We start from the raw sequence: 13,094 nt of genomic DNA, 5'->3' as shown, positions 1-13,094 counted from the left end.
GTAAGGTTCAATACCTGGAACTATACTGCTGAAGGGCAACATAGATGAGGCAGTTACCGATGAAAGGCAAAGAAAAAATTTAAAGCTAGGAGCTTGTCTCAAACTGAAGTCTCAGGGTACAATTAAGAAAGCTAAATCAGGGTACAGTGCATGGCTTCAATCTTACAGACTTCAAACAAAAGGCTAGGAAAATTGAATTAGCAAGGAGCAGGGGGACTTTTCGCTAAAAAAAACTAGTCAAAGAACACATACTTCCCACCCTTCTGATTTTCTGAGACCTCAAGAAATGTGTCACTGGACACCTTTGACCAAAAAAGGGAACAGAAGCCCTGAACATGCAGACATCTCTGCATTTCTTTTCTTTCCAAGTTTGCTATATTTGAAGTAGAATAGCACAGTGTGGTAGAGACTGCTAATTTTCTAACCAATATCCACATTTCCCTTCTTTGTTTTGATAACAGAGCTCCTAACTTTAACTGATGCTGTCATGTACGGAACTCAGAAACTGTATTTCTCAGGTCTGTCTGCAGCTAGATGTGGTCATGGGATTAAGCTCTCGCCATTAACGTGTAAGTACAAGTTGTTTGGGAAAGCATTCTTAAAAGGGACCAACTTCTTTGTCCTCCTGCATTCTCCTACTTCTTGCTGGAATAGATGTAATGGGTAGAAGTCACGTGCTTAGGATAGTGGTATGGAAATACAAGAGGCCAGGTCCCTGATGACATCACGGAATGTCATACCAGACTTAGACCGACCACCTCTGGTTTTCTACTTGGAAGAAAAAGAAATCGTCTAATTTGTATAGACTCTTGTATTTTTACAGTCTGCATTGCTTCCAGCCAAATGCAATTCTTAAACATATAGGTGAGATGCTGCCACAAAGGGATTTATGAGAAATAATAAGTCCTGTCTCCTTTCCTACCGGTGTGGCCTAGGACTGCCCAGCATGAGCTAGAACTTTAGGGTGGCCTTAGTGAGTAGGAGAAACAAACATTAAAACATTTACCTGTGTTAACAAATAAATGATAAAAAAGCAGTGAAACTCACCACTTGTCAATTCCCCTGTAAGGTAATTCAATTCCAGAATGGGTCTAGATTTCTAGAGAAATGATTAGAATTCAATGAGATCATGTGCTCAACCAGTTCGGTGTGGAGCGAGCATGAGCTGGGAAATGGGGAGCCAGGCCCTCTGGGTCGTATCAGCAGCAGGAGCAATTTCAATGAAAAGAAAATTAAGTTGAGGGGAAAAATTAGGTAAGTTCATATTCCAACTGGCAGCAAGAAAAGATTTTAGTGTAAGGCATTAATTTTTAAAGCGGATCTGAAAAAAACTTCATTTATTTCTGCTGATACTGACTGAAGAGACTCTATTCAGCCTATTTGTTAGTTTTCCATTTCTGAATAATTAACAAATTGCCCTTAAGGATTCTAAGCAGATGACTCAGCCTTGGAGAAGCTAGGGCCCGGAATTAAATTATTTTTTAAAAACCTGCTCTAATAACAGAGACCCAGAATCTGAAAGATTATTAAACCTGAGAATGGCAACCAGCTCTTTTCCACCATTCCCAAGGAAGGAAGAAGAAACAGGCTTGTATTGAAATAGGAGAAGTTTAGATTGGAAATTTGCAGGAATTGCCTGAGTGAAAATTTTTAAACAATCTTTAAGTTTCTGGACAATGGATAATTCTGCGACCCAGTTCATGGAGGGAATGGTTCATATTCAAGATCAACTCAAGGATCCTTACAGAGCGCTTGCCAGAAACATGCCCATTCATTCGACCATGTTGATCGGCCGTCTCCCCGCCCCCCAACCCAGCTCTCCCAGGAGGAGCTGTTCCTGCTGCCACGACTGAATAGCCGAGGAATCTAAATTCAAGCACATGGAGTACGTGCACTAACAGCAGGTTCGTTTTTTGACATCCTGTGTTCCTTTCACCATTCCGGAGAAGCAGTTAGCTCCAGTCCTAGATAAAAGACGCACAACGCTAATCTCTGTAGGTCTGGAGTGGTGGGGAAACCCTAGGCTTTGTATGTAGTCAAACAGAGTTGATTGTGTTAAAACTTTGACTCTGCTATTTAATTAGCTGTGAGAACCTGGGTAGTTTACTTACCCTTTGAATCTTCATTTTCCACATGTATTATATGGAGAAATACTGTTCTGACAGTGTTGTATAAAATAAACCGACAAATGTAAGTATCTAGCGTGGCACCTTAGCTAAAATAAACCGAAACCCTGCCGATCTCACTCTCTTCCGTTTCTTATCAACCCTTATTGATCCCCCCATGCCCATTTCAACTCTAGGAAAAGCGACTAATGACCCACATAAAACTTCTCTCACACAGTCTCCTGTGTTTCTTTCCCCGCTGATGCTATGAACCACCTGGAATCCTAGCAATTCTACTGCTATCCAATCATGAAATGAGTGCATCTGCAGGCCACTCTCTCAGAAGCAGATAAATATATTAATACTTGGAGATGCTGAGCCGTCCACATCCAGTAGGAAGCTGAGAAGAAGAAAAAATAACATATGCATCTGCTGGAAGACCAGGATTCCCAGTCTGTTTGGCTTACTGGCTCACATGGCCTGGACTTCTGGACTCTGGACCTTTGCCACCTTGGCCTCCATCAGCTGAGAGCTTTTCAGGCTGACCTGCAGTTTCTGTTCAGGTGCCCAGTCTTGGGCCAGGGGCTGCCTGCAGGAGGCCATGGCACGTAGGGCTATCAGCTCTCTTGGGTTTCAATCCACTGGTGTGATTCCTCCCCTGTCTTTTTCTGTTGCTTCCTCTGCCTCACCATTAATGCCGTAAAAACTCATTTCTGGGACCTCTTACCTCCCTTTTTTGTGGCATTCATCAGTTTATAGCAGATCCATTACCAGGTTTTACAGATAAGTTCTTAACTGACAGCTCTGACACTCATCCCCACTCCAGGCTCCTGCCCTTTGCCAACTACAACATCTCTTTTTGGGTATTTTTCTTATATTTAGTCTCTTCCCTTCCAAACCCACCTCTTTCCCTTTTTTCCTCCCAGGTTCTCTACTATCACTGTCTCCATCTTTCTGGTTCCCTAGGCTCATCTTTCCCTCCTGTGTAGGCATTTTGAAAAGTAAATATGAGGTCAAATATAAGGTATTCTTATCTCAGACTTCTTGGTGGAACTTGTTGCCCAGAATTTACCATAAAGGCTTATCTAGTCCTTCTCTTGAAAGTCATCTGGGCACTGGTCTGGGGGTGACATTTGAGGATAATTATGGGCAGAACTGAAAACCACGGGAGCTTGCAGTTATGCCCAATTGCTGTTCACGGGTTCTAGGATTTGTTAGAAATAAATAATCCTTTTATTTAACATATTTCATTTTAAACAAATACTACTGGTATTAGCAAGCATCACTGAACACTGATTACATGCCAGGCACCAACTGTGTTGTGTTAACTAACTACTTTATATGCATTATTCTTTCAATTCTCCTAATGAAAGAATGGTACTATTACTACTGCTACTTCAGATAGAAGGAAAATGGGTGGTAGAGGTTAAGTAACTTTGCCTAAGGACTCAAAACTAGGAAGAGAACCAGCAAACTAACTGGCAAACTAGAACCCTCAGCAAAACGAATCTCCCAACAGAGAACGCCCTTTCACCTCCATGCCTCCAGTCCCACAGCCCTGTCCTCCTTCAGAACACTGCTCAACAATATTCTTCTCCCCAGTTCTCCTCCGTTAGCTCCTGCTGGCCAGCTCTTTGCTCCCCAGCCTGGAATACCGCACTGGCTATGACCCGCTATCCCAGTTCATGTCATGCTGGTGTTTACCCATTTCGGTTCATCTTGACCCCTTGATGTTTCAGGAGACTGTAAGTTCCTGGACGCTAGGGGCTTTCTTTTCAACTCCCCACAACACACGTACTCAGCATACAAGCAGGGCCTCAGCAGGGCCTAGCTGAGTGGGGGCTGTGATGTCGTTAATGACAGGAGAGTCTCTTAGTCTTTTCATTGCCCCAAGGAGGCGCAGACGACTCACTGCTCACTGAAAAGGTGGCAACAAAGTAAGAATGAAAATGGCTCGCATTTATTGAGCGCTTACCAGGTTAGATGCCACCTTATGCCATAGGTGTACTGACTCCGTGAGTCAGGTACCATGGATAGGATGTAATCAGCACGCAGGCTCTTCCTAAGTCTCAGTGGAGAGACTGCAGAGTCCATCTCCCTTCTCTCTAAATTGACAGCCTTTCTGTAGTCATGTGTTACACCTGCAGCATTTAGCCACCTCTTATATCTGAGCATATCTGCGTTTCCCACCTATTTATACACTCCTGGAAGAACGTATTGACTCCTCTCATAGGGCTCCATTATAACTTTCACACAGTGATCAATAAATGAACATAATGGATGACCTTGGGAGATCAAAAGTCATTTGTTGTACACAGACAAAAAAATCTAGACTTCGTTTTATTACACTTCAAGCCTTACTTTAAACCATAAAGAAGTCACTTACATTTAAATTAGTGCAGATTATGCTTTCTGGCTTCATGATTTGAGAAAAAATGGATATAGCTTTTGCCAGCTGGTTCTAGAAGGAAGAAAAACAAGTCATACCCCCAAGGCATATAAACATTACTCTGCTATCATAAAGATCATTTAAGATGTCAGGATAGTCCTATTCATGGTGCCCCAGGGTTTTGAAGTACACAAAGAAAAAAAGTTTTTTGGTAATCAAAAATGGACATTCTATAAAGTGTTTCCTACAGTGGCACATTACTGAATGTTTTAACAACCTGCCTGAGTTCCACGTTCTAAGATGGGGGCATAAAGTTGGCATTTCCCCTTCTCTCACTGGAATGAGCTTTCAAAAAAAAACAAGGTTGAGAAATAGAAATGCACACCCATCTTTGACATGATTAGAACATAGCAGAAACCTCAAACCACAGAAGAAATCTGCATTGCCAAAAACACTGGAGATGGAGCATACGCGAGTTCCAGACAAAGCAGTAAGAGGAGGACATTGCTGCATATCTCAGAAGGAGTGCACAAAGTAGTTCTCAAAGGTGAGGGCACAGCCTGAAGTACTAAATTCCTGTTTACAATGATGATAATAGCGTTTAGAACTAGTAATGAGGTCTTTGGATCCTTTTGGTGGCAGAGGTGCGGCTAATCAAGAATTTACACAGATCAGCCATACTTGCAGGAAACAATATGTCACTTATAGCAGCATCAGAGAAGAGACTTTTCATTGAAAATCACCTACATGCCTACTCCCATTGGCCAGGCAGAAATAGAGCCAATGCATATTTGTAGACAAAACTCAGATATAAAGAAAATTCCTGCTAGCCTAGAACGTGGCAACACGGCGCTATTCTCTTCTGACATGAATCTTCTGCAAGTGGCTGGTCTAAGCATCTTTCAATGATGAATAACCAAAAAAGAGCCAGCATGTAAACTACATAAAGACATTATGAGGAAAAAAGAAAAAAAGGATTACAGCAAGGAAAAAAAAAAAAAAAGAAAAGAAAAGAACTGGCTGATGAAGAACTCCCAAAGGAAAAATGTTTCCATGGATATAAGGGACAGAAAAGAGAAAAACTAACAAGATCAAGTCACTCAGAAGTGGAAAAAAAAAAAAAAAAATTCAGGCAGGCCTCAGATTTCACCATAGCAACATTCCATACTAGAAGACAGAAAAACAATGCCAAAGAAAACCTCAAGTAAAGCAAATATCACCTCACAATTTTATATCTGGCCAAACTGTAGTTCAGGTTTTTAGGAAAAAAAAAAAAAAGGGCAAATAATTTTAAATACCAAGAACTCAAGGAGTACTGTTCCCCTGAGGAATTTACTAGAACACACTTTGGAGAGCCTTAAATTAAAACCATTCCCTGAGCACGTTACTTGGTAAACGAATCATTTGAAATTTCCACTTTTATTATTTGAGAAATGTCTCTGAGTACAGCCTCCCTCATTGATTTTCCATAGGATCCTGGCCAGCCCCGTGTAAACAGCAGTGCATGTTAGGCCCTCAACTGTAAATGAAAACATTCTTTGGAGGCAGAGGTATAGATGTAGGTTGCCATGGCACCAAAGGCATTGGTCTCTTTATGGGGACTTTTTCTTTATGACAGAGTCAGAGAAAAAAAGATAAAATAAAAGCAAGAACAAATGAAAGTAGTAAAGTCTTGCCTACTCCTAATTCACTTATGTGCACCCCAAAGCCTTACCTGGTTCAGAGCTAATGCCACTGCAAAACAGGATGCTCTCCTGCAGAGGATTTCTCCCTTGATGAGGGCTTCTTCCCTTAACGTGGTACAGATTGTAAAAGATTCAGGGCTATTCTGGGGGAAGACAGGATTGCTCAATAAATAAATGTCACAAACCTTTAGGTTAATAAGATGATTAATGGTGCCCAGTGTTTCAGATTTCCTTTTGGAAGAATTTCCTGGAGCCTATCTCAAGCCGCTTAAAAGATTAAGTTCCATATAGAGACTATTTGCAAATAGACTCAGTTATCTATATATTAGCAGCTCAAATCTTAAATGAACTTTATTTTTAGCTCTTTGTCGGTTTTCTGACCTGGGGCAGCTTTACCCACAAACATACAGGTCTCTTTTCATCCAGGCAGGCTGGTTTCAAGACATAGGTCCCATAACATACACGTGTGAAGAGTCAGTGTGCTACTACCGTATTCAATGATAAGAGTAAAGCTTAGCAACACCACAGAACTTTTCCTTAGGGGGTTTCCAATCTGAAAATATCCGTGTTAAGTCAAATGTTTGAAAACATGAAAACATACCTGAATGGAAATCATGAAAGAATCCCATAAAACCAGATACCTTAAAACAAAAACCAACAAAAAAAACCACACACACCAGGAAGATGAGTGATATACAAAGTAGCAGACAGCAGCGGTAAGACAGAATTCTCTTCCTTTATCTATGTTGTAGGTGGGTTAGGTTTACGAGAGCAGCATTAGTTCTGTATCTGTCTGTCATGGCGTGATTCGTTACTCAAATCCTAAAGGAAAATCTGAATTTAATGAGAGGGGATGGTTCCCAGAATTGGCTTGCAATTTGTAACAGCTGACCAGTTCAATTTTTCAACTCCAGTCTCCACTGAGTGAAACAAATTATTCTTGAACACAATATAGGGCAGCGGTCCCCACCCTTTTTGGCACCAGGGACAGGTTTCGTGGAATACAGCTGTTCCACGGAGCTGGGGTTGGGGGTGGGGATGGGTCAGGCGGTAATGCGAGAGCAATGGGGAGCGGCAGGTGAAGCTTTGCTTGTTTGCCCACCGCTCATCTCCTGCTGTGCGGCCCGGTTCCTAACAGGCTGCGGACTGCCACCAGTCTGCAGCCTGGGGGTTGGGGACCCCTGATATAGGGGAGAAAAGTCCTCTGGCCCTTTGTAAGTAGTAGAGTTAAATTCTCTCCACTTCAGTATACGCTCAGGGAGACATCTCTAAGAAGGCCAGGAAACTGTGTATCACAGTGCTGAAGAACCAATGCTCAAGTGTGTGTCATGTTGGCTTCTGTTCACAGAATCATAAAGTGGCAGGATTGGAAAGGATCATCTAGTAATCCAGCGGTCAGCAAACTACGACCCTGGGGCCAAAGCCAGCCTATGGCTAAAAATGGTTCTTAGATTTTTAAAGATTTGTAAAAACAAAGAAGATGTGCCTAGGACCGTAAGTGGCCCCCAAAGCCTAAAATATTAACTATCTGGCCTTTTATAGAGAAAGCTTGCTGGCTCCTGAATCCAAATGCTTCATTTCACAAATAAGGTAAGTGACCACTTCAAAGCCAGTTCATGTTAAAGTTGAGACTAGACTCCACATTTCTCAATTTCCAAGTTGGTTTCTTCCCCCTGTAACCCAACTGCCCCTCTTGTTTTGGAAAATTGGTATCGCTATGCTTTTCAGGGAAATTTTTCAATAGCCACGTTCTACCTTACTTAGTGTTCCTTCATTTTCAGTATAAAAAGGTTTTGTTAAGTTTCCAGTGTTAAAACGGCATGAATGTGTACAGTAATGCATGGAATCTTGGTCACTGTACTATTTCAGTTACCATTTATGCATTCAATAAGTAATAAAGAAACAGTCTATGTGCAAGAAACAATCCTGATAGAGTAATAAGCCAGGGATTTATAAGCCATGCTCTCTATTCTCAAAGAACTCATTTTAATGTCACATACATTTATTAAAGATCGCTTGTGAACCAGGCACTGTTAGGTGCTGGCAAATAAAGATGCCTCGAGGAGTTTACCCTCTAGTGGGGAGGATGGAATGTGCATCCACTTAGTAGATCAGGCAGTGTTAGAAGTGCCATGTCTGTGAATACAAATAGATCACAATCAAGGGATACTGAAGGACACAGAGAACACTTCCAACTTAGGTGATCACAGAAAACTTCACAGATGAGGACAGAGTAGCCCTTGAGTTCACCAGTGAAGGATGCTAAGACTTCCATGGGAGAGGGCCACAGAGAAGCCTGGTCTGGTGAGGTCCAGCAAGAGAAAGAGGCCTCTGAAGCAGAGTGTGAACCCAGCATGCTGTTTCTTGTTCTCATTATCTACACAAATGCCAGAAAAGATGGAAAGATGATAAAATTGCTTTTCCCATGATAAAACTGTCTGACATGGCTAACTTGGGTTTTCTAAAAATGAACATATTTAAAATGGAAATATCTGCACCAGATGGAAAACAGACTTCAGGGGAACTGAACTTTATTTGTAGAGAAAAAAAATAATAAATCCTCTCTCAAACATTACCCAAAATGCTCTAAAAGTTTAGGGAAGACAGTCTTACCAGTTTGTAGCAAACTGCAAAAGCAAGGATGTAAGTATCTTTGTTGAACTTCACATCTTGGTTTTTCATCTCAATCAGTACTTCCAATGCACCTGTCAAAAGCCAGGAGTGGGCCGGCAGTGTTAAATGCATTCAAGTGAGTTCAGAGTCCTCTACTATTGATTCCCAGAGTTCAATCTGTTTAGCTCCATCTACTGAAAAGTACATTTCAGCACAATAAAAACTTTTGAAGTCATTTATCAATTAACTAAATTTCAAAATAAACTATCAGGTCATACAGGAAGAACTAGTATTTTAAAACCTATTATAACTGCAGCATAAGTAAAATCTGGGGTGTTTAAGTCATGATGTGATGCAATAATGTTTTCACACTTAAAGAATGGGGTCTCCATAATTCAGCCACTCATCAGGAATATAAAGATCATTTTTACATAGTCCATGGTTTTTCCTAATTTTACATAGTCCATTGTTTTTCAGCAAACATAAATTGTGATACTTACTTTCATATTTACCTTTGATAAACAACATATCCATCAAAATATTGAATGATGTGGAGTCTGAGAAGAAACCTCGTAAATGCTAATGAAGAAAAACAATATAGTTTGGTTAAAAGGTAAAACTATTAAGGGAGTACTTATACTGCATCTTCTCTGTCTAGGACTGTCTACATATTTTATTCATTTAGCAAAAAACTTTAAATGGTGCCCACTCTTTTGGGGTCATGCCTTTAGCAACGGGCACAGTGAACAAGAGGCAAAAGATACGGCAAGAGATCTCTAGGTTTCAGAAATCCAGTGAAGGACGTCTTTATGCAATGGGCTCTGCTAAGCTTAGAAGAAAGAAGCAAGCCGGTTAGCCCTCCTGGGGGTTGTCTTGGAACCTGGGTGCAGAATATTAACACGAAATGGCAGCTATAAGTATGCTTGAGGGCTAAGGTGGGAGAGGCTTACACAACTATGATCCTCTTTTGGCAAACGAATAATAGTTGATTATTCACTTTTTGAAATAACTCCCTACAACAGTGGTTCTCATCATTTTTAATGGGATGATAATGTGACACATGCTATTCAAATACACCATTAAATGTCTTGTGCAAGTCTGTTATTTTTTTTGAGACCTTATTAGGCAGACCCTATTCTAGGTGTTAAGAATAAAGAAATGATGAACAAGACAATGGCCCTGCCCTAAACTCTAGTAGGGCTTATAATCTAGGGGAGCTTAAATTCTAGCAGAGGAGACAATGAACAAGTGAATAAAACAAGCGGAAAAAATAAAAATATAATTTCAAGTATCAATCAGGGCTATGAAGAACAGTGAAACAGGATAAAGGGAACAGAGAAGATGATGGAAGGTGGTCAGGGAAGGCTCTCTGAGAAGAGGAGACCTCAATGAAGTGATGCAGATGTAGAGCACTGAGGCCACGGGCCTGGCTGTCTGAGAGAAAACCAGAAGGTCCAGAGTGGAGTAAGCGAGAGGGAGAGTGGCAGGACATGAAGTACCTCAACGGGACCTTGAGGGCATGGTCAGGGGTCTGAGTTCTATGCGAAGTGGGACGGGAAGCCACCAGAGCAGCCCCGTCCATAGGGAGAGATTGCAAGCCTCAAGTGTGAGCCACGTATGTGACTCTAAATTTTCAAGTAGTTTCATTTAAAAAAGTAAAAAGAAAGATGTGAAATCAGTTTTAATAATATGTTACTTAACCCACGAAATCCAAAATTTCAACATGTAATCAATATAAAACATTATTAATAAGATACTTTACATTCTCCTTTTTATGCCAGGTATTTAAAATCCATCATGTATTTTACACTACAGCCCATGTAAATCTGAACTAGCCGCAGTCCAAGGCTTTCAAGGGTACATGGGGGTAGTGGCTACCATACTGGCAGCACTTCAGGGTTCTGGGCAGGGGACACGACAAGGTAAGGTGGAAGCAGGATTAGGCTTTATGGTACTTGACTCTAATTCAGTTTACTCTACAACTCCAGGAAACATATACATACATGAATGCTTCATGCTTAGGTAGGTTAAAAAAAACCAAAAAACGAAAACCTTTACCCTCATTTTCTTTCTTTTTGTTTCTTTTTATCATTATACTCATGGCTATGATTTATTACAATGAAACGTTTGTTTTCTTTTAATTACAACATTAACATATGCTTATTACAAAATAGTCAAACAATACAAAAGTATATACAGTAAAAAGTGAGGATTTCCTCTAATTCTACCCCCTGAAGATAAGCAGTAGTTTAGTGTATATCCTTCTAGATTTTTAAAACATATATGCTATAATGTAAATATGTATGTATATTTCTTCTTTTAGGAAAAAATAGGCTCAAACTAACCCATACTGTTCTGAAACCACCTTTTCTCTGCTTACTAATATATTATGGTCATCTTTCTAATACCCAGGGTCCTTAAAAGAGGGGCAAGGTGAGAGTTAACAGTTCCTCCATGGATACAACACTTTATATGAAAAAAAGTAAGAGGCAAAAGGACAACTTAGTTACGGAGATTCTTAAAAATATTAAAATGTCCCAGGGGGCCAGCCCTGGCCCCCAAATTTAATAAATGTTTCTGACCATGGATGAATTTATAATGTCTCTGAGTCCCCATTTCCTCATCTGTAAAATGGAAATAATAATAGTACCTACCTCGCCAGGGCTATTGTGGGAAACAAATGAAATGAAACATGTAAAATGCTTAAGCATGATGCTGCGAACTTGGTAAATATTCAATGAATAATTACAAAACTAATTATTGTTACTTTTGCTTTTAGGAAAATAAAATCAGAATATGTGAAAAGCAGAAATTCTGAAAACAGAAAAGCACTTTACAACGTAGCCTTCAACCAGAAGTAAAAATACGAAAACTGGAGAGAGGCACAGGTGAAGAATAGGAAAGGCAGCCTGCCTCAAACTAGCCCCCACTAAAAGCTCCTCAAAAGAGAAGATGTCAGTCCCAGGTGGACACACATCCAAGGTAGGTAGATACCTTGTAATCTGTACTTACACCTCTTCCACACCTCTGTATAAAGAGACCTATGCCTCTTCGTAGGCAGTGACTCCACGGAAACCTTAAAAATCCAGGGAAGAGCTCATTCCCTCAACCCAGCAGCCTTTCTCTGAAAATCGAACCCAGGAATAATGTGTTTAGAAAGCTGCCCTTCCTAACATCACCGAAAACACCCCATCCTCAGCGCAAGGAAGTCACCATGGCAGGGAAGGCAATTGGGAGACAGTAACCTGGTCTTTGATGAGCTCCACTGCAGATTCCTCGAGATCCAACTCGTAGCATAACCTCATGAAAAGTGGTCCAAACTTGTACTCCCCCAAAGTGATATTCCTGTTCTCTGCATGGTACCTGGTAAGCAAAATAATTCAATGAGCCAAACAGTGGGACCTGAGGAAAGACAGACGGTGGCATGCACTCTACTAGGTGCTGGGGACACAGCAAAGAATGAGGTCCTCTCATAGGCTGGAGGGGAAAGTGCAGAATTAAAGATGACCAGAAGAACCCTGGCAAGCAGAAGTATACTAGGCATTTAAATAAACAAACAAGGTCGTTAGAGGCCCACATACTCTGAAATAAAAGAAAGTAAAAACGCAGATTGTAATCATCTCAATTTACCAACAACCTGCTAGGACTGAATATGAGCATATGTCAGGGAATAGCAGGGGTCTTGTATCTGTAAGCCCAGCAGAATTGACTGTCTCCTTCCATGCTCCTGGAGAAGAGCAAGGAAAGGAGTGAGGTGATGCTGTGTCCCCCTCAAGTCTGGCTTTATCCCCATATGGGATGTCAAACGACCAATAGGTGCATTTTACAATTAAACCAATTTCTCTGTTTTTCTTGGCTAAGGGAAAAGTATATGTGAACTACAATCACCTAGCCAAACAAATTAAATGCAGCTTTGAAATTTTAGTTTTAGAAAAAGGCTAGTTTCAAAGACAGTGATGTTTTATATGTATGTGGCTTGGGATTTCTACAAGCAGCCAGTCTGCCAGTTAGAACTGCAGAACTGAAAATTGCGCCCGTAAATTTCCTTTCAATAACCAACTCCTCCTGCTTTAGACACCAAGAAGACAATCTGGTGACAAAACAAGTACCTCATGATTGCATGTAAATCAGATTTTAGGAAGCTCTGATTTTAAAGAACAGAATATTCTTTTACCTTCTGCTAAAATCAGTGAGGAAAGTCATAATAGCATATGGATAGTCTATTTTAAACATATGTACTGCCAAAAAGAATGAGTGTACTTTTAAAGATACATTTCATAATCCAGTTATAAAAGTTACAAA

General features: G+C 40.6%; 2 protein-coding genes across 6 annotated transcripts in view; one reads left to right on the top strand and one right to left on the bottom strand.

Moving 5' to 3' along the window:
- Positions 1-13,094, bottom strand: part of PTCD2 (pentatricopeptide repeat domain 2) — a 36,373-nt gene that overhangs the window by 14,805 nt on the left and 8,474 nt on the right. For 4 of the 5 annotated variants that reach the window (XR_009539494.1, XR_009539495.1, XM_060143098.1 and 1 more), the window contains 5 exons: positions 12,038-12,155; positions 9,293-9,371; positions 8,793-8,884; positions 6,209-6,322; positions 4,492-4,566 (listed from right to left, as the gene is read on the bottom strand). Coding sequence is in view for 3 of the 5 variants with exons in the window: in XM_060143098.1 (XP_059999081.1) it covers positions 4,492-4,566; positions 6,209-6,322; positions 8,793-8,884; positions 9,293-9,371; positions 12,038-12,155 (478 nt within the window). In the remaining 2 variants the exon portion in view is untranslated. The remainder of the gene's footprint in view (positions 1-4,491; positions 4,567-6,208; positions 6,323-8,792; positions 8,885-9,292; positions 9,372-12,037; positions 12,156-13,094) is intronic. The other variant, XM_060143097.1, reaches the window with a different exon arrangement.
- MRPS27 (mitochondrial ribosomal protein S27) overlaps positions 11,693-13,094 on the top strand; it is a 101,589-nt gene continuing 100,187 nt past the window's right edge. The window contains exon 1 of the mRNA XM_060143095.1: positions 11,693-11,774. The gene's annotated coding sequence lies outside the window, so the exon portion shown is untranslated. The remainder of the gene's footprint in view (positions 11,775-13,094) is intronic.

Source organism: Lagenorhynchus albirostris, chromosome 3, assembly GCF_949774975.1.
Source record: "Lagenorhynchus albirostris chromosome 3, mLagAlb1.1, whole genome shotgun sequence".
Classification (NCBI taxonomy): Eukaryota; Metazoa; Chordata; class Mammalia; order Artiodactyla; family Delphinidae; genus Lagenorhynchus; species Lagenorhynchus albirostris.
Note: the sequence above shows the minus strand (reverse complement) of the source record. Positions and strands in the feature narration are given on the sequence as shown.